This window comes from Strix uralensis, chromosome 17 (genome assembly GCF_047716275.1).
Source record: "Strix uralensis isolate ZFMK-TIS-50842 chromosome 17, bStrUra1, whole genome shotgun sequence".
Taxonomy (NCBI): Eukaryota; Metazoa; Chordata; class Aves; order Strigiformes; family Strigidae; genus Strix; species Strix uralensis.
The window spans coordinates 8,139,869-8,159,036 of NC_133988.1; the positions used below are offsets into that span (position 1 = coordinate 8,139,869).

A 19,168-nucleotide genomic window follows, 5' to 3' on the forward strand; every position below is an offset into this window, starting at 1 on the left:
TGTTCAGTTCACATGTGTGTCACCACTCTCTCGAGAACAGATTCCAGGATGTCAGTTTTGTATTAAAGTGGTTATTGTCTGCTGCTTATAAGAATTCTTCAGTGCTAACCATCTAAGCTTAGACTCAGCCAAAAAGACTACTTAAAATGGTTTTCTTTTGTTCCCTGGGGTCCTTGGACTGACTGTGTTGTTAATTTGAATCCAGGAATTAATTAGGCTGCCAACAAACATTGGCATTGCTGAGTACTGGAATTTTAAAGCAAATAAAATGCTCATTGTGTTAATTGGCAATTGAGTCCTCTGAGTACTTTGGCAGCTTATAGCAGTTTTATAGCCTTGCTGCTGTCCAAGCTCTGAGAGCAGACTAGCATGGTTTTACTGCTTGTGATCACAGGGACTTTTTTAAACAAATAAGGGATAGATGGTAAAAAGTTGCCATTTTTAGATTTTAAAATTACAAAAAGATGAAATCTGGTGTCTACTGTCATCTCTTCTCTGATGCGTCTCGTGTGTCATGCTAGGAAATGTTTGGTGCCTGTTTTCAGAGAGTTTTGTACTCTCTCATATTGTTTACTTCATATTTATTTTTGTACATGGGACTTAAAACATGACCTAGGCATTAATACAAATGATTGATTTTGCTAAATCAAAATGGTAAACTTTGAATTTCTGTCCATTTCAGCCTTTACTGTTCCCAGCACTAAAACCAAGAATAGTATTTCAGTTAACTGTGGGAATAATTCCAGTCATTCCCCTGACCCCAGAACTCAAAGTGCTCCATCCTTCTCAAAAGCCCCTGTGAAAAAGAGTATGACTGCATGTTTGAAGCACTTGTGTCCTAGTACAGGTATTATTAGGATTTGCTTGCTGGATTGTCGTTGGAAATGTTCATTCTCACACTTCTGGTAATAGAGTTGGTGGGAATTAATATGTCTTTTTTTTGTCCAATAGGTGAACCCTGAAAAAGAAAGTTCTCTCACTTTGGATTGGGATAGAGTGAGGGTGTTTGATCGTGAAATTGCTCAAATGTTCCTGAATATAACAAAGATGGCAAAAGAAGCAAAGGTAAGAATGTTTACTAAGTGTCAGTAGAGCCATATTTCATATAAAGGAAATACCATTTAATATTTCATTTGCTGCATATTTTTTTTTTTGGTTTTGTTGAGTGTAGAATATCTGTATCTTGTTTTTTTACTCCATTCAATTTTATGTAAATGAAAATAAAAGGCAAGAGATTTTTTTATTGTAGTTATATTATGCTAGTGTGGTCATCTCAGCAGAAGCCCCTTAATATTGACTTTGGAAGTGATCATCACTCATGATAGGAAGTCTTCATTACTAAACCTGCTAAGAAATACTGTTCAGATCTCTCCAAGCAGACCTCTTATTTCCCATGAGACATTGTATAAATCAGAATTTAATTACTTATGTGGCAATATTCCTGCAGTTAAATTTTTAATCATGTGTATGGTACAGTCTTTATAGCCAATTAACTTCTAATTCTGCTCTGTTCAATACTTGTTTGACACTATGTTTGGATTTAAGTGCTTATAGCCATCAAGGTTCAAAGACTGCATGAAGCTTTTAAAAATCTGGATCCTTAGAGTTAGGACCATTACTTGGAATAAGCACTAAATCCTTGTAGCACTGAAAGTATGTGCTGCTGAGGTAAATGGGAAGTAAAGATAGCAATAAGCTACCTCGCTCCATTCCCAGTTATAGGCCTCATTTAGTCTGTAGCACAAAGGGACCTTAGGACTGCAACTTCAGAATTTGGTAAAATTACCTTCAGTCAGAGATACTTTTCTGAAGTATACTTTACTTTTCTAAAGTAAAAATATATTGGTGGTTACTGTTTTAAGAAAACAAAACAGATATGACAAGAATAGATAATGGTAGGTATGCCACATGTTTGTAGGCATGATTGAAATTATACATTTACCAGTTACCAAACTTCAAAACTTTTACTGGGAAAATGCTATTTTCTAGGTAGAATCTGTGAGTAAAAAAGAGAAGGTGAAGCAGAGACCACTGGCTCTGAACACGGTAGAAATGCTACGAGTGGCCAGTGCTGCTTTAGGTATGTGTAAAAGTTCAGATTTTCATACTGTTTTAAAGGAAAATATTTTGGCTTCTCAGACGAAATAATCAAGACAGTATCAAATATAGTTGGATACCCTCCTCCCCCTGTAATATATCATTTGGGGGAGGGATCCAAGTTCAGAAAGCTTGTCAAAAGTGAAATGCTGGGTAAGATCAAGGTGACAAAAGTTTTACGGAAAGGACAAACCATGATTTATTTAAATGCTTCAGTAAGGTATACTTTCAGATGCAGCAAACAAATCATAATCACAGTGATGTGTAGATGATTTTTGTTTTCTCCTGTCCCATCTTAGGAATGGGTCCACAACATGCCATGCAAATAGCAGAGCGTCTTTATACTCAGGGTTATATTAGCTACCCTCGAACTGAAACTACCCATTATCCTGAAAACTTTGACTTGAAAGGATGTTTGAGACAACAAGCCAATAATCCTTACTGGGCAGAAACTGTGAGTACATGAAGCAAAACCTGTACTAACAGATCATTCTCTACTCTGTGTTTTAGAATATCTTACTTGGTATATTATAACCTATAGGTCTTCAGAAACAATAAATATCTGTAATTGCTTTTATTTATGGAAATTGTATTGTTAAGGATTTGATCTGGAAAGTTTCTTAACCTGTAAGAGAGACCTGTTATCCACTTCAGCCAGCCTGTTTTCTCTCTCTTCCTTCACCCAGGTAAAAGCATTGCTATCAGAAGGCATTAACCGTCCAAGGAAAGGCCATGATGCAGGAGACCATCCTCCCATCACCCCAATGAGAGCTGCAACAGAAGCAGAATTAGGTATAGGCAAATTCAGTAGCGTTGGAACACAATGTGAGGAAATTAGTTCCTTAAGGTATAGGAGCCAGTTTGAAAATCCCGGAGTTTCAACAAAAAACATAATAATTTGAATGGCAGGAAGTGAAGAGAGAACAGACTATCCTGACTTAAACTACTGGTGACAGTGGAGTTCAGAGCTGGTCTGCTCGTCAGTAATTGATCCCAGGGACCACAGTACTGCAAAGGAAAAGGAATAGCCAACGTAACAACTCAATGCCTACTTTTCTCTAGGAGAGATTTACCCCAGAATAGTAGCTTCCAAGTATTTGGAATTTTGCTGTATTTTTGCGCTTGTAAGTCAAACTTCAACTGCATTTTAATTTAGTCTCTATGGTTTGTGAGTTTTGTATTTAAATGTAACATTTGGCTTTCTGTACACTGATCCCTCAAAAATAGATTTTAAGTTTATAAGAAAGTGTAGTGAATGTATTGTTTATTAGGAATAGCTAAGATTGCTAGATAACTGATAACTTCTGATTTTCATGAATTGGTGAAATAATCTCTGATAGAAAAATAAATGCTTTAAAATTTTGAGTAACTGTACAGGGTACTGAATGGACATGTAAGATTTTTTTTTCTTTATCTACACAGCAAGATGAAATATGCGAAGCACAGGATTAAGAATTAGAAGCTGTTCATAGCAGTATAACCTTTCGACTATTCCATTTCTTCTCTGTAGATTGTGAATAAGTAAACTTTGCTTTTGAAATTAACCTATATTAGTGTTAATAAATACTATTTTAGAGAGATCTCTTGCAGGACTTCAAGCTGCCCAGTGTGGCAGTTGCCACTAGAATCCCATTTTAGGATTTAGATTAGGGTGTTGTCTCCAGTGGCACTAAGCAGTAGATCATTTTATTTTTGTTCCTGTCTGTTTTTTTAGTTTTTCTAAGCAAAACAGAAAAGTCTTTTCTACTTTACCCTCTTGTTCAAACACATTGCAAAACTGGGAGATGGGCTGTCTAAATTGACAGTCCTCCAAGAGCATCTGCACGCTGCTCATGTTTCTGTGACATGACGATTATATAGGCAGGAAATTTTGAAGGGGAAACTGGATGGACTTTTGAATTCTGGTTTTTTTTAGATACGAGTATTTCCTGTGATACCTGTGGAAATCTGGTACCTTTTAACGCAGATTTTACATAGAGCTGCAGGACTTGAGTTTTGTGGGTAAGATGTTGTTTATTCTCAGGTGGAGATGGATGGCGACTGTATGAGTATATAACTAGGCATTTCATTGCCACTGTCAGCGCTGATTGCAAGTACCTACAAACCACCATTTCCTTCAGTATTGGCCCAGAACGTTTCACCTGTATTGGAAAAGTCGTAACTTCACCAGGTAAGACTAATCAGGGAGCAAGTAGTTAGCAACAGATTTTATGGTTCTTTTTCCCATTAATGCATTGAATGGATATCAAAGTGAAGCTTTGGGGTACAATTTTGAAGACGTTTTTTGAGCTATCAAGACTAGAAACCAAATCTTTGTCTTCATTTCCATACTTCAGTTACAATAAAAACCCCCTTATTTTTCATGTAGTAGTCTCAAAGATTTAACGCTACGTTTGCCACTGTGAAGACCACTCTTTTTACAGACTGCAAATTCTTTTTGGGCGATATATTACACAAGGACAGACTTTTTTCTTGGGCCTCTGTAAAAAGAATGTAGCACCACCACTGAGCTTTTTATGATAAGCTGGCCCAGTAGTTCTTATTACATTAATATGACTTACTATTTGTATTTCCTTTTTAAGAAATTCTTCCCATCCATTCTGGCACTGTGCTTTCATTTAGGGAGAGTGTTTAGATTTTTACATACATCAACCTGACTCAAGTCACACACAAAATAGATCTGATGCAGTATAGTGAGAGATAGTCTTGTGATACCGTATTTCTTCAGTATTCCTAGCCTCAGATATTTTCTGCACGATACGGCAGACAACCTCTTAACTTTGATCTGTATAATGCAGCCCATGTTAAAATTAGAAACCTATACCTTGGTCTTTTGAAAGCTGTGAAGATAAGCTCTCATTATTTTTGTTTGCTTATTTCTTTACCTTCAGGGTTCACAGAAATTATGCCGTGGCACAGCATCCCATTAGAAGAGAGCCTTCCCCATTGTGAGAAAGGAGATCTTTTTCCAATTGGTGAAATAAAATTGCTGGAAAAGCAAACCAGTCCTCCTGATTACCTGACAGAAGCAGAGCTTATCACTCTGATGGAAAAGCATGGCATTGGTAGGAATTTGCTAAACTTAAAATTATCATGTAATATGTCCACCAAGAGTGCAAAGAGTCTGAATGGCTCCTTTGAACTTTCTCTGTCAGTAATGACCTTTCAGTATTCATTTGGATAGGTACAGTAATTATCTCTTTTTCCCTTCAAACCACAATGCCTGTAGCTCCTCTTAGCAGATGGTAGATTGTCTATTCCCCCACATTTCTTTCCCTTTCTTATCCTTATGCCTCGTTTCTGGCCAAAGCACTATCCTTTTATAACACATCCTTGTCACGTCTCTGTCAGAAAGAGCTGATGTTGTGTGGAAGAATGCACCTCCCCATTCTTAGGAATGATTTCTTGTCTTTACAGCTTGCTTCAGCTTTGCTGACTCCAGTAGTCCTTCTGTATATTATTATGCAATTTACCACAATTCTACTTTTCTTTTTAAATCTGACTTGTTTCCTTTGATGCATTTTTCATAAATTTGTCCGGTCAAAACAAACACAGTTTCTTACTGCACTGTGTTTTTCCAGAATAAGTGATTGTGAGAATAGGTGTCTTCCCAATAGTAATTCCTTGGAAGAGACAAGAGGATTAATGTTAAAACATATGTTTCAGACTTCTCAGAACCACAAAGGAACGTAAGAGTTACTAGAGAGACAAGTTAGCCACTGAAAGTTGTGTAACAGTAAAAAGGTATCTGAATTTTAAGCAGTCTCGGGAGCCCTACAGTTTGACATAAAACCAGAGAAGTCAGAAGTGAGTAATGCAATGAAAACTTTGTTTTGTTCAGAATGGATATATTGTTTTCCTTTGTGTGGCAGGAACTGATGCAAGTATTCCAGTCCACATTAACAACATCTGCCAGCGAAACTATGTCACAGTGGAGAGCGGTCGGAGACTAAAGCCTACAAACCTTGGCATTGTTCTGGTTCATGGTTATTACAAAATAGGTCAGTTAAATGCTCTTCCCTTTCCATCTTCTTACCTTCTTTTCCATTCAGTATGTCAGGGGTTGTTGTCTCTGTATAAGTAGCATTGCTGTCTCAAATGATGCATCCAGGGAAGTATTATTAATTCCAAAGTCTATAATAATTAAAACTTGTTTTTTTATTTTGATGTTAGTTTATGTATGGACAGTTTTCTACCCCCATTTTTGATCTTTCATTCCTTCTGTCTCTGGTTTTCTGTTAAGATGCAGAATTGGTTCTTCCTACGATCCGCAGTGCTGTAGAGAAGCAACTCAACTTAATAGCCCTGGGTAAAGCGAATTATCATCAGGTCCTGGAGCACACCCTTGACATTTTCAAAAGGAAATTTCACTATTTTGTGGATTCTATTGCAGGTAAAACTTTTTATGTTTGAAGTGCCATACAATTACTTAATTGTTGCAAAGGTGCTAGTAGAAAATATTTATGTATTAGGTTCCTTTCAGAGGTTTAGGATTACTGAAAAATTGTGCCAGGACTGGAAGTTTCCAGACAGATTAAGTTGCTCTCCAAAAGGAAATGGACTGAATCGTGGCTCCAAAGCTCTACTTCAAATTTATTTTGTGACTGTGTAGTGGTGAGCTTTCAAAAACTTTAGACTAGCTGAAGTACTTAACCTTGTGTGTTTGCGCACGCTCAGTGCAAAGCGCTGTGTATTTAAAAAGTCTTCATAAACAATGAAGAGCATTGTGAATAAAATATTTTCATTCTCCCTTCTTTGCAGGTCTTATAGATGATTTTGTGCAAGGTTTCCTCTTAAGAACTAGAATTCTAACATAAATGTGATTATCTCTTTCACAGGTATGGATGAACTGATGGAAGTGTCTTTTTCACCCTTAGCTGCCACAGGTAAACCTCTTTCCCGCTGTGGCAAATGTCATCGTTTCATGAAGTATATTCAGGTAAGTTCACTTCATGCTTGGAATTTAAATTTCACTTGCTGGGGTGCATTGAGTAGAAACCCCTTTTCCGTTACTGAATTCGGATTTAAATGTGGTTGTCAAGAGTGCGTTTCTAAAAAAGGCCTAGTGGAGTTTTTCCATGGGGAACAAACCAGAGAGCAACCCCAGTTGGATTTACTACAGGTTTTGAACTCTATTGATGCTGCAGTTGTTCAAGAGATTTATATTTTATTTCCAGGCCAAACCAAGTCGTCTGCACTGCTCTCACTGTGATGACACCTACAGTCTCCCACAGAATGGTACCATAAAACTCTACAAAGAGTTGCGTTGCCCCCTAGATGATTTTGAGCTGGTGCTGTGGTCATCTGGATCCAGAGGAAAGAGCTACCCACTCTGTCCATACTGTTACAACCATCCTCCCTTCAGGGACATGAAAAAAGGTAGGAATTATGTAAACATGCAGGGATCAACCTCGCTCGCATACAGTGTGCTCTTTACTAGTTTTTAGTTGGTGTTGCTTAGTATAAAGTGCTACCTAAAATTCCTGTCAAACTCACCAACCAAAAGTTACTAGTTAACTCATTTCTGAATACTTTTTCTTTATAAAAGAAGAAATTAATTTACCTGCATGCATAGTGGGTGACCTTTGTAACACTCAATATGCAGTGAAAGACACTGAGATTCTGGCACCTTGCAAATTGGAGTACGCTTGGTACAGACAGGACTATAGATTAAGACCAGGTCTTGAGAGTGTTTTGATACTGATGATGTGTCAAAAGCTGTTGAATGATATAAGAAGGGGTAAAAGTTGCAGTTAGTTTGGCAACTGTCAGACCAAAACTTACTTAAAGTAGTGCTTTGAAGTTCTGACTGTCAGGAGTCTTTTGGCATCTTTTTATTACCATCATTTATTTAAAAGTGTCTTGTACTAACAGTGTATAGTGCAAGTATAAAATATCAGTTAGTTAGGAGCCATACATTTAATTGAAAACATGTAGTTTTCATCACTAATGTGTCCAGACTGCCTGTACTGTACACTGGCAGTATCTGGCAATTCTGAAAGCCATTATAGAAAATTTTTGAACAAGGGATTATTCTGAATCTGTGAAAAGGCAAGTTGCCATCTGGGGAGTGGTTCCGTTCTTTAGTGATTTAGAAAACCTATAATATACTAAGCTGTCTTTTGACTTCTGTGTCTTGCTTCCTCCAAACTGGGTAGTGTGGGGAGTGATATAAAGGGTTCCTTGTGGTATGGTTTTACTCTTCTTCCACCAGGAATGGGCTGTAATGAATGCACCCACCCCACGTGCCAGCATTCTCTTAGCATGCTTGGAATTGGGCAGTGTGTTGAATGTGAGAATGGGGTTCTGGTGCTAGACTCGACATCGGGTCCTAAGTGGAAGATGGCCTGCAACAAATGCAATGTGATTGTGCATTTCTTTGAGAATGCCCACAAAGTCCGAGTGTCGCCGGAGACCTGCGACTTGTGTGATGCAGCCCTTGTGGACGTAGATTTTAACAAAGCCAAATCTCCTCTACCTGGTGATGAGACCCAGCATTCAGGCTGCATATTCTGTGATCCTGTGTTTCAAGATCTGGTGGAGCTGAAACATGCAGCCATGAGGCACCCCATGCACCGTGGGGGACAAGGAAAAAGGCAAGGTCGAGGAAGAGGTAAAGGCCGGAGGCCTGGAGGAAGACTCAATCCAAAGAAACCCAAGGACAAAATGGCAGCTCTGGCTGCTTACTTTGTATAATGGCCACACAAAAGAAAAATAAACTTCTTATAAAAGTTTGTTTTCCTTTAAGTTCATTTTTAAATATTTTTGATCTTCACTGCTTTCATGTTCTTAGAAAAGTTAAACACCTTAGACTGTTGTACGCCTTGGTTTAATCACAAAACAGATTCTTCTGAATGATCAGTTAGTAACTGAGTAAGCCTTTAAGCTTTTAATTGGAATTCATTGGTTTAAGTAGAGCTCACAAACAGTAGGGAGTCTCAGGAAGTCTACCTAGACTGTTACCTGTGGCTGATAGAAGGAAATGAAATCTCCCTCTTCTGCTGTTTCTGGGGCCTTTGTCAGCAGTACAAGTGCCAGGAATATAAGAGACAATTAAAATCACTGTTATGTTGCTGTAGTCTTTAGGTGTGGAATGAGACTTGCTTCATCTGACTTTGAATCTTCAAAAATAATAAATGAGAATCTTCAAAAATAATAAATGATTAGTAGCTGTCAGATTTTCAAATTAAATCTGCAATAGCAAGACCACTACTTCAAATCTGTCACTCTTCTGCATAAGAGACATACAAAATGGAAATTATAAATATGAAGGGGAATATCTGCCTTGAGCGGTGATTTCCAACTTACGGTCTGTGCAGCCAAGTTAGTATCTTTTGGTCAACGGGCCCCAGTTAAATTAAGACCTCCTCTTGCCACTGGAAGTCAGATAGAGTACCCATGCTCTTCTTTTCCTCTGTGTTCGCATAGCTGATCATACCTGATCAAATACTGTTTGTAGTGTCTGCACTCCAAATCATCATTTCAGTGTTGGTTAGTTGTCAAAAGGAGGGTGTCCTCGTATTTTTATATGGAGCTGTGTATAACTGCTGGGTGCCACATTACAAAATCTAATTGTACAAATATATAATACCCTCTCCTTTCCTTCCATGTGCACATAGCTGATCATGTCTGATCATCCAATCAAGTACAGTTTGTATCATCTATACCCCCAAAACAGTTTCAGCGCTAGTTGTGTTTGGATGGGAGGATGCCATCGCAGTTTTACGTGGTGCAAAGGCTGCTGCATTTGAACACAGAATATGCAGAGAGCAACTTGACACGTGATTCACTGGCAAAAAAAGGAAAGACAAGTCCCCACAAAAGGTAATGTACAACTCTGCTGTTTTAATTGGCACAGTGTGTGCATTTACTGAACAAGAACATAGACAAAACACCACAGCCCTAAGCCTGTTCCTCTGATCAAATGTTTATACAGTTACAGCTCAAACATGAACTGTGTTTTAATAGTATTGCTTAACAGACCCAGCGATAGGTAGAAGTTTCTTTCCATAGTTCTTGTTTGTTTGTTTTTCTCCTAAATATTAAGAGTTCTCTCTGGTGAAAACAAACTGTCTTTGCATGTGCCTTAACCTGGAGTAAGTAGATTCTTTTCATGTTTTAAAGTTCATCTTGCTGTTGTGTCTCAGAGCCATAGATCTTAGCATAAACTATAATAGCTTTCAGGGTGCTTGTATTGATTCAGTTGTTCAAGTCCTCTCTTACCTCTGTAGCTGGCTTTGGTACACTAGGATACTCCTCTGAAAATACCTGTGTACTCAGCTAGCTTCTGCTGCTGTGTATAGCACTGGCTTTTGGCTGGGATTTCTGTGATACTTAGAGAGGGTGGCCCTGGAAGTGTGGGAAACCTGTCATTAGTCATTCTTTATGGCTTTTGAGCTGTGTGAGAACACTTGCTTCTTTCTCTGAGCATGCCTTTTATTTTGGCCATTTGCAGACAAATTTTCACTTGTAAAATCTCATTGCTGTAGTCCCAGTGGAAATAAAGTGCTGGGAACTTTCTCTCAAGTACTTAGAATGAGCCATTTATGTGTTTTGGCAGATCTCAGTGGCTCCCTTGTAACTACCACAAATGGCAAAGTTCTTTCGGATACAGATACATTACACAATCACACAGAATCATCTAGGTTGGAAAGGACCTTGAAGATCACCTAGTCCAACCGTTAACCTAACAATGACAGTTCCCAACTACACCATATCCCTAGCATTAGGGTAACTGCCAACAGTCATTTAGAACTGTTGGTGCCTATATCCTGAGGAACGAAGGCATTGGTTTTGTGCTGTACTAGCAGCCATGGAAGCTTGTTCTCCCTCTGCAGCTGGGCAGCGCAGGGTGGCCACGGCCTGGGAGAAGGCTGCATGGTGCAGGAGGTGCCACAGTGGGCTCTCGGTGCTGTGGCCTGGCACGCAGGCTGGTGGTGGCAGCTCTCTCCAGAGTGGAGTGGAAAGAATGCAGAGGTGATAAGTGCTCTCAGTTGCTACTTAAAACTTAGAAGTATGTTCCTGGGATTGCTTTGAAAGGTACAAGACAGCAAGAAATGTCTTAAAATGATGAAGTCCCTGGAAACATCTGTCTAACACTAAGGTGAGCGCTGCGTGTCTCATGTCTACAGTTCTTAATGTAAAAAATAAAGGAATTACGGCTTGTGAAATAAATCTCTTCTACTTTCAGTTTATATTCCATGGGAAAAGCTCAGGGGAAAGCTTTTATTATTTAGGAAGTTACCTTTGAAATAGCATCATTCACTCAAGAGAGGAGATTGATTTGGCTCCCATAGCTAATGAAAGAATAAAAATGAATTGATCTACTTGATATGGCTGCACACTTGTCCCTGCTGAGATGGCCCTAGTGTGCCCCAGGAAGCTTGCCTTTGTCAGCCTGGGGAGATGGAAGTAACAGTCTCACTGGAAAGTTGGTGCCAAAAGACTGATAGTGCAGTGCTCATGATTAAGAGGAGTATCAAAATATATATTTTTAAATCTGATAATTATTTTTGTGTGGAGGGAAAAAAAAGGATTGTATCTCCGATAGGAGCAGGAAAAGAATATAGTACAGACAAAAAGCATCTGTCTGGAAGTGATCAGTTGCCATTTTAGGGCCTACTGAAGGGGTGACTTCATTCTGTGTCTAGGGTTGCTCTTTCCAAAATCATTCAACTATTTTAAAACAAGCTTTGTTCCTGGAACTGCCAGTAGGGAGTGATCATAGCAGGGATGTTGCAGGATACAGGCTGCTATAGTTTAGCAAGGGAATACAAAGGGAAGAGGTGGGATAAAAATCTTAACTTTAGTGGCTTAGAAATCTAAAGACTTCAGCAGACTCTGTTGCTGAACACAGTTAACTTTGTGCCTGATGCTTCAATCTGTCATGAATCCTAAACTTGTGTTAGGTTCAGCAGGAGTTTAGAGCACTCGGATCCTTCACAAAACTGAGCATCCAACCACTGAATTAAAAGCCTGCTTAGATCAGTGTAATAGTGACCTTCTTTCACAACTTATTTTTATGGGGTCCTCTGAAGTATCTCAGTATAAAAAAATAAGCAAGTTTTGAAAGCATTAACTGTGCTTCCTCTCTCTTTTCAGAGATCTCTTGCGATTTAAAAAAGTGTGAAGTATATTGTGTTTGCTAGCTTTTTCGCTAGAATGGGAACGGAACATGAGCTAACGCTCTGCAATAGAGATGTCTGAGAACACGGAAACAAGAAATCAAGGTACTGCAAATGGTTGCAGCAATATTATTTCACTGAACATGTACTAGTGCTTCTGGGCAATGTGTTCTCTGTCCTGGCTTTGCAGCATCTGATATTTTATTCCTTCCTTCTCTAAAAATGTTCTATTTTATCCAGTTACCGCTGGAAGATGTTATAATGTAAGGACAGAATCCTTATTGCTCTCGTAATACCTGAAGTAAAAAGGTATTTCTAGCTGTGCATGTCACCTGTTCATGTCTAGATGTTTGAATGTTGAGAAGACTGGGAATACAAATAGCATTAAAGATGTTGTCTTTGGGGCATGAAAGAGTTTTGAGGTCTGTTTTGGTTTTTTTTTCCCCAAACTTGAACATTCAGGTTAATGTCTTGATAAAACTGTTTAATACTTCCTAAATGAAAGGCCCATGTTTTACGGTATTAAAAATCGGAAAGCCGGTAGTCAAAGTAATAAACTAGAGTCCTGTTTTTGGGAAAGACTTCTGCTGTTTCTTGGTTGGATGAGCTAAATGAATGACATTGTGCTTTGGTACCACGCTTCAGCAAAGTTACACTGCTACACAGCACAGCTCTGTAAGGCAAGAAGGAAGGGGGTTTTAGTTGATATGCTGTGAATACCCCAAAAATCTAGGAGCAAGGTCAGTGCAAGTATTCTAGATGCCTGTGTCCTACTAACCTCACTGGGGGTTTTGGTACTGTATTATTTTGTGAGTCTAGGATTCAGGATTTTCATTCACTCTTTTCTTGGGAGATTCCAGTTTGGGACAAAGATTGTTCCATCTAGTTTACTGCCACTCCCTTTTCTAAGCCAGAGGTGCTCTTAAATGAGCAAGAAAAGGTTATAGTTGATTGGTGGACATAGTTAACTACAACTAGTTTGAGACAAACAGGTCAACTTGCTATCATCTTCAAAAAGTGATGGCATCTTCTATTTTTGCCTGTGATAAGGTTTTAAAAGCTAGCACAGGTGTTAGCTTTGAATGAATTGTGCACAGCAAAAAAAACCTGGCAAGGCTACAAAATCAGGTCTTCTGAAGCCTTTTTTGATGGGCATTTCCGTGGGAATGGAAACAAAAAGGGATTGTGAGTAACAAGGGGGAGGGGGGGATTGTCTCGGTAAGTTTGGGAGAATTTCTAGGCTGTGCTCCCTTCCCCGCTGCGCATACCGCTGTGTGTGACCCGTCAGGGCGTGTAATTCTTTTATATAATAATGTGATGCGGAGTCAATTAGCGTTTCAGGCCGGCGGGGTGGGGGCTGCGCCCCGGCAGAGCTGGGGGGGAGGTGTCACGTGTCCGCCGACACTCCCCCCCCCCCTTCCCGGGCGGCGGGGCGGGGCCGGGGGCGGGGCCATGCGCCTCGCGCCGGGGAGCGGGCCCCGCCCCGGCCCGCCACCTCCCTCCCGCCCCGCCCCGTCCGGCCACGTGGCCGCCCCGCCCCCGCATTCCAGACATTGTTTCTGGCCCCGCCCCCGACGCCTGGCCCCGCCCCTGCGCTCTGCTTAAAGGAGCCGTCACCGCGCCCTCTTCCCCTCGCCTTCCCCTCCCCGGCCTGCCCCCAGGCCGCCCGTCCCCGCCGGCGCCCGGCCCGCTCCCGGCGAGGCGAGGCGGCGGCCGGGCAGCGCGCCTCAGCGCGGCGCCGCCATGGCGCTGGAGGTGGAGGCGGCCGGGGCTCCCCTGAGCTCTTTCCTGAGGGACTTTCCGTCTCCGCTGGGCCCGGGGGAGCCGCTGCCGTGGAGCTCGGCGGGGAGCGGCGCCCTGAGCAAGGCCGAGGTGCCGGGCGCGCTGGCCGAGCGGGCGAGGAGCCTCCTGGGCGGCAGGTGAGAGCCCGGCGGGGGCGGGCAGGGGGGCTGTCGCCGGCCTCCCCTCAGGGGTGGTGCCGCGCTGACAGCCGGGGGGAGCGGGGCAGCTGGGGGGAGCGGGGCCGGGGCAGGTGCCGGCGGCGCGAGGCGCCGCCTCCTGAGGAGACTTACCCGCCGCGGCCGGGCCCGCGGGGCCTTACGGTGCCGGCTGCTGCCTAGCGCGGGCTGCGCCGGGGGAGACCCGCTCAATGTCTCCTAGAGAATTTTAGCTTTTTTTTTCTTTCCCTCTCTTCTTAATGTTTTCGGAATATTCTGAAAGATGGGCTTTTAATAGCGTGCTTCTGTCACAGGCCTCCTGCCGAGATCTGTGCCTTTGTAGTAATGTTTGTGTGCTCTCAAAAATATTTCTCTCCCACTCTTGGTGCATGAGAGATTAAATTACAATCCTGCAATTAGCATGATAGGGCGATTCTTGTGGTAAAGTGCCAATAGTCTGAATTCAAGTCCCTAGGGGCACCTGTGTGGATCTACTTGAAAGTCTGGAGAGGGAGGGAGGGAGTCAGTGAGCTGCAACCTGCCTTGCAGGGCTGTCAGGCGTCAGAAGCAAGCCAGCTAGAAAAGTATTCAGCTCCTTTGTCACTCTTCCCAGCCCTCTTGAGTTGTCCTGGTGAATAGAATGTGCTTGTGTGGGTTTCTCAAGTTGATGTTTTCTCAAAACTTCAAGAATGTAGTCACACCACCACTGGAAAACACAGCTCTTCTTTCAGTGATGTTTCTGTCATCTCCTGATTTCAGGAGAGAAATTTTACAACCTTTGTCCTTATTAGTTTAGACTTTAACACTGCTAAGAATTTGGATGGGACTTACTTCTTCTGGCAAGTTAGTGCTTCACCAAGAACAAGTTATCTTGCTCTAACCTCTTGTCTCCTGATGCTCTTCTCTCTTTTGTGTCTGCTTCTTGAAGCACTCCAGCAGTAGGGCTTGCATGTTCTAGGTTTTACAAAGTTCTTACCACGGTCTGCTTCATCACTGTGTTTGTTAAGAGTCAGGAACAGGGATGGTGGATGGTCTAAAAGAATCAAAGTGGAGAGCTGACTTTGCTGCAGTACTGGGGATGACTAGTGAAGACAGGGAGTTAAGGGAGACTGATTCTGTTAAGGCATCTGCTGAATGTTACCTGGTTACTAGAGGAATTTGATAAAGAGATAAAAAACCAGGTTTGAGTTACTTGTCTCTCTAGCTACTATCTGATGAGTTTATGAATACTGAATAAATACAGATTTTGTTCTTGTCAAAAGTGTATAGGTGGTTTTTATGTACTTAAATTGCCTTAAAAAAAATCAAGTTACTTCTATGCGTTGTATTACCGAGATGCTCCTGGACACAACATCATTCAGTTAAACCTAAAAATGAGAAATACATACAAAAAAATTAGTTTTTTAGGCTGTAGTTGAAAAAGACCCAGATGATCATTGCATTCCTTAGTTGTGCTTTGACTAAATTGTTCTTGAACAAAACACAGCTGTTGCATTCCTAAAGGTGATTGCAAATTCATCATGTGCACTGAATCTTTGAACTCTGTAGAGCAAGAGTGGTTCTGGATGAGCGCTTTAAAGAACAAAGTAATGACAGTCTTGAACAAATACTTATCAAATGGCTACCCTCTGCCACGTGGGCCAGGCTAATGTTTTCTAAAACTGTTTTAGAGAGGAACGTATGAAGCTGTAGAGATGTGGGATAGGTTCTTCAAACTTCAGTGATTTTTAAAACAGTATGTCTGAGTAACATAGCTGTTCTCTAGTGGACATGTTAACAAGTGGAAGCAGAAAAAGTGCTGCGTTTGCAATGCTTTCATTTCACCTGTCACTTCTGGTGTTTACACAGAAAGGAGCCTGCCCTGTCAGAAGCTGCATTTTTCACATACCTGCCCTGCAGCCAGTTCTGATTAGACAGCCAGTTCTTAAGTCCCGAGCTGGCAACAAAACAAAATAAAAGCAGGGAAGGATCGCTAAAGAAAGTAAAGCAGAATAAAAGTGCAGCAATCTACTTACTTATGCTTCTTTTCACAAAAAGTACCTGAAAAACAGAAATACGTAAGGAAAGTGTTTTTATGAATTTTTATGTCTGCCTGCAGGCAAAACAGTGAGGCAGCCCTCTGTGAAGCTTTGTGGTTGGGTGTAGTGTAGCATACCTGAAAGGTCAAATGTAGGGAACCCAGCAGATTTACAGCTCAGTTTTGGACTCCTATGATGAAGAAAAACCTCATTTTGCAGTTGCAAAAAGGCTGTAGTTTCCTGTTGGGTAGCATAAGTTCTTGCATGTGGAGGAAAAGACTGGTAGAGCCCAAGACCAAGACAGAACTCTAGTATTTTGAAAGTGCAGGCCCTCTTCTCGTAATCCATGTAATTAAGGACCAAAACTAAAGTCTCTGATTGTGTGAGAAGTTGCCAAACATTATGCTTTCTGTCCCATGTTTGCTACTGTGGATCAACTCAAAATGCAGTTTTTTCAGTTGATCTGAAACCCTCAAATCCTTGATAAAATAGATCAGGGAATGTAAGGAAATAGGAGAAAGAAGGATACTAAAGGTTTTAAGAAAAGGAAGAAGGGGAGGGATGACACTTACAAGACATGTAAACGTTTGTGTAAAAGCTGTTGAAGATGCAGAAGTGATGCCCGATTAGGAAGCAAGTTCGCGAGAGGTCACTGTAGCTTAGATCCAGTGATCTGCTGTTGCAGGCTGTCACGGTAGCATCCCTGACACACAGATGGCAGCTCAGTGGAAAATAGGCACATTCAGATCTTATTACAGTATTGGTATAACCAGGTTTAACACTATGAAGACGTTACTGGATGTACCTTTCTGACTTCTGGCATTGATGCTTGCTGTGTATTTCCTCAGTTTGAGACTTCTCTAACACTCCAGCGTTACAGAATGTATTTTACATGGTGATTAGTAATGATGAAGATCTGTAGATCAAAGTGTTACTGGGAATTGAGTTCGGCACACAGTTCTGCAGTTCTGCTTCTTATTTCTGCATTGTCAGATACTTCATTCACACCCACACAGATGTGTGGGTCATGCCTTAAGGGGCCCAAGCCAGTAAAGGTCCAACAATATCCTTGGCTCATGAGACAACATATGGTGATGTTTAGCTTGTCCTTCCAGTTGCTTGGAGGCAGAAACCTTTGTGTCTTTGCAAGGACAAGAATTTTTCCTCCACCACCAATCAGGATTGCTGTTGAGAAGAGAGTGGGGTAAGACATAACATTTGTTAGGTCCAACAAGGAGATTCTGAATGTTACTGCTTCTCTAAGGCTACACACATCTCTTACATGGAAGCAGTTGGGTATCTCAGGCTAACCTCCTTGAATGTCTTGATTAATCTAAAATGAATTATTTTAACAATCTTCTGCAAATGCAGGTAACAGCCAAACACTAGCTAAAGCAGCCAACCAACCACACTTGCTTCCTGGCAGGACTTGGGCTTAAATCGTTAATCCGGTGCTTTGCAGATGTTTCTACTTTGAATAATTAATTTCAATCAGTGGAACTGCCTGCCTTGTATGGAGCTAAATACATACATAAAAATCTGACGAACTGGGGCAGATTTAAGTAATCTTGTTTCACAGAATGTTAATTAACATACACTTTTGGGTAAGAGCTATGTGCTCCAACAGTCTGTGGAAATGGGTCAGTGTGACTGAAGGGTCCATTAGTTACTTCCAAAACTTTAGAAATTAACCTGAAATTTTACTACCTTGTACTGAAACAGAACATGAGATGAAATCAGACCCCCAAATACAGAAATATCTCTTTCCCCTTGATAAGACCTGAAACTTGTATGACCATCCTGTGACATAGCCAAAGAACAATGTGAAATTCCTGCAGCCTTCCCGTTTGAGGAGACTTTACTACAATAACTTTGGCTTCCTGTTCTGCCTCCTCCCAAACGATCCGCTGTGTTTCATCTCTCGGTTGCCTCAGCATCCTGTTTTGTGTCTTTGTGTTTTACACTGTAATGCTTACACCCAAGGTGTGGCCCTAGCATCTTATTTTCAGTATTTCCCTGCTTTTTAGAATAGTTAATTCAGCAATTCTGATATTTTGATGTTTCTTTTATGGGATGTAAGCATGGAGAGGGGGGGAAAAAAATTTACCCTACCTCTGGTTTACCCAATCTCTTCATAAAACTCCCTTTAGTCTCTTTCTCTGTGAAGAGTAATACCCTGTCTACTGTGACCTCTGCTTTTTAATAAATCCTCTAAAACTTCCTTATTTTAGTTTGTACCATTTAGTGTACATTATTGTAATGCACTAATACTTCTCATTGCTAGGAACATATTTACAGTATCAGTGATCCATTCACTTCAGACAGGAAAGTGAATTTCACATGTGATTGCAAGCAAACAAACTTTGTAGTTTTCACGGGACCAGTTGTGCTTGGCAGCGAAAGCAAGCATGGGAATAGCAGCAACAGGCTATTGGGAACACCAGTGTTCTCACTGGTTTATGATTAATAATGTTAGAATTGGAAGCCTTGATAAAGTTAATGCACAAGAGGAATGTGGCACTTCTGCTGTTTACTAGTTAGTTTAGCAAATGGTTAACAAACTGGCTCTGGTAATTTTGGGTGGTGGTCAAAACTACCTTGTTTTCTATTGTGTGTGGTTTGTCCACTGCTGCTTCTGAAGCTGATGGTGGGATGATGTTGCAGCTCACACTGTGTATGTGTCTGGATAATAAAGTTTTTGACAGTGCTGACCTGCCTCCAACTATATAGAAGCTGAACAAACTGTTACTTTTGTGATCAGTAAATGGTTTACCAGAATACATTTCTTAATTTAAAACTCCCAGGGAGTTTTCCCTGTTACAAGATACTCTCAACAGTAATTTTGGGAAAGAATCACTTTGCCTTTAAAAAGAAAGTGTATGTGTGGGGACAGCTGCAATACAAGAATAAAAACTTGATGAAATGCCGAAAAAAAGATCAAATCTGTAATAATGGGGAAACTTTTAGGGCTGGCTTGCTGGTGTTTAAATCA

The 19,168-nt window shown here is 40.9% G+C and overlaps 2 protein-coding genes across 6 annotated transcripts in view; both read left to right on the forward strand.

The window, feature by feature from the left end:
* Nucleotides 1-10,075, forward strand: part of TOP3B (DNA topoisomerase III beta) — a 90,225-nt gene extending 80,150 nt beyond the window's left edge. For 3 of the 4 annotated variants that reach the window (XM_074887090.1, XM_074887089.1, XM_074887092.1), the window contains 11 exons: nt 952-1,065; nt 1,990-2,080; nt 2,397-2,551; nt 2,784-2,889; nt 4,121-4,267; nt 4,989-5,162; nt 5,970-6,098; nt 6,341-6,490; nt 6,936-7,036; nt 7,275-7,476; nt 8,312-8,831. In XM_074887090.1, coding sequence (XP_074743191.1) covers nt 952-1,065; nt 1,990-2,080; nt 2,397-2,551; nt 2,784-2,889; nt 4,121-4,267; nt 4,989-5,162; nt 5,970-6,098; nt 6,341-6,490; nt 6,936-7,036; nt 7,275-7,476; nt 8,312-8,793 — 1,851 coding nt within the window. In that variant the 3' untranslated portion in view covers nt 8,794-8,831. Of the gene's footprint in view, nt 1-951; nt 1,066-1,989; nt 2,081-2,396; nt 2,552-2,783; nt 2,890-4,120; nt 4,268-4,988; nt 5,163-5,969; nt 6,099-6,340; nt 6,491-6,935; nt 7,037-7,274; nt 7,477-8,311; nt 8,832-9,775 lie in introns of those variants that run through there. The other variant, XM_074887091.1, reaches the window with a different exon arrangement.
* Nucleotides 10,076-13,867: 3,792 nt separating this feature from the next.
* The window catches only part of PPM1F (protein phosphatase, Mg2+/Mn2+ dependent 1F), a 28,280-nt gene continuing 22,979 nt past the window's right edge, over nt 13,868-19,168 (forward strand). For both annotated transcript variants that reach the window (XM_074887094.1, XM_074887095.1), the window contains exon 1: nt 13,868-14,140. In XM_074887094.1, coding sequence (XP_074743195.1) covers nt 13,965-14,140 — 176 coding nt within the window. In that variant the 5' untranslated portion in view covers nt 13,868-13,964. The remainder of the gene's footprint in view (nt 14,141-19,168) is intronic.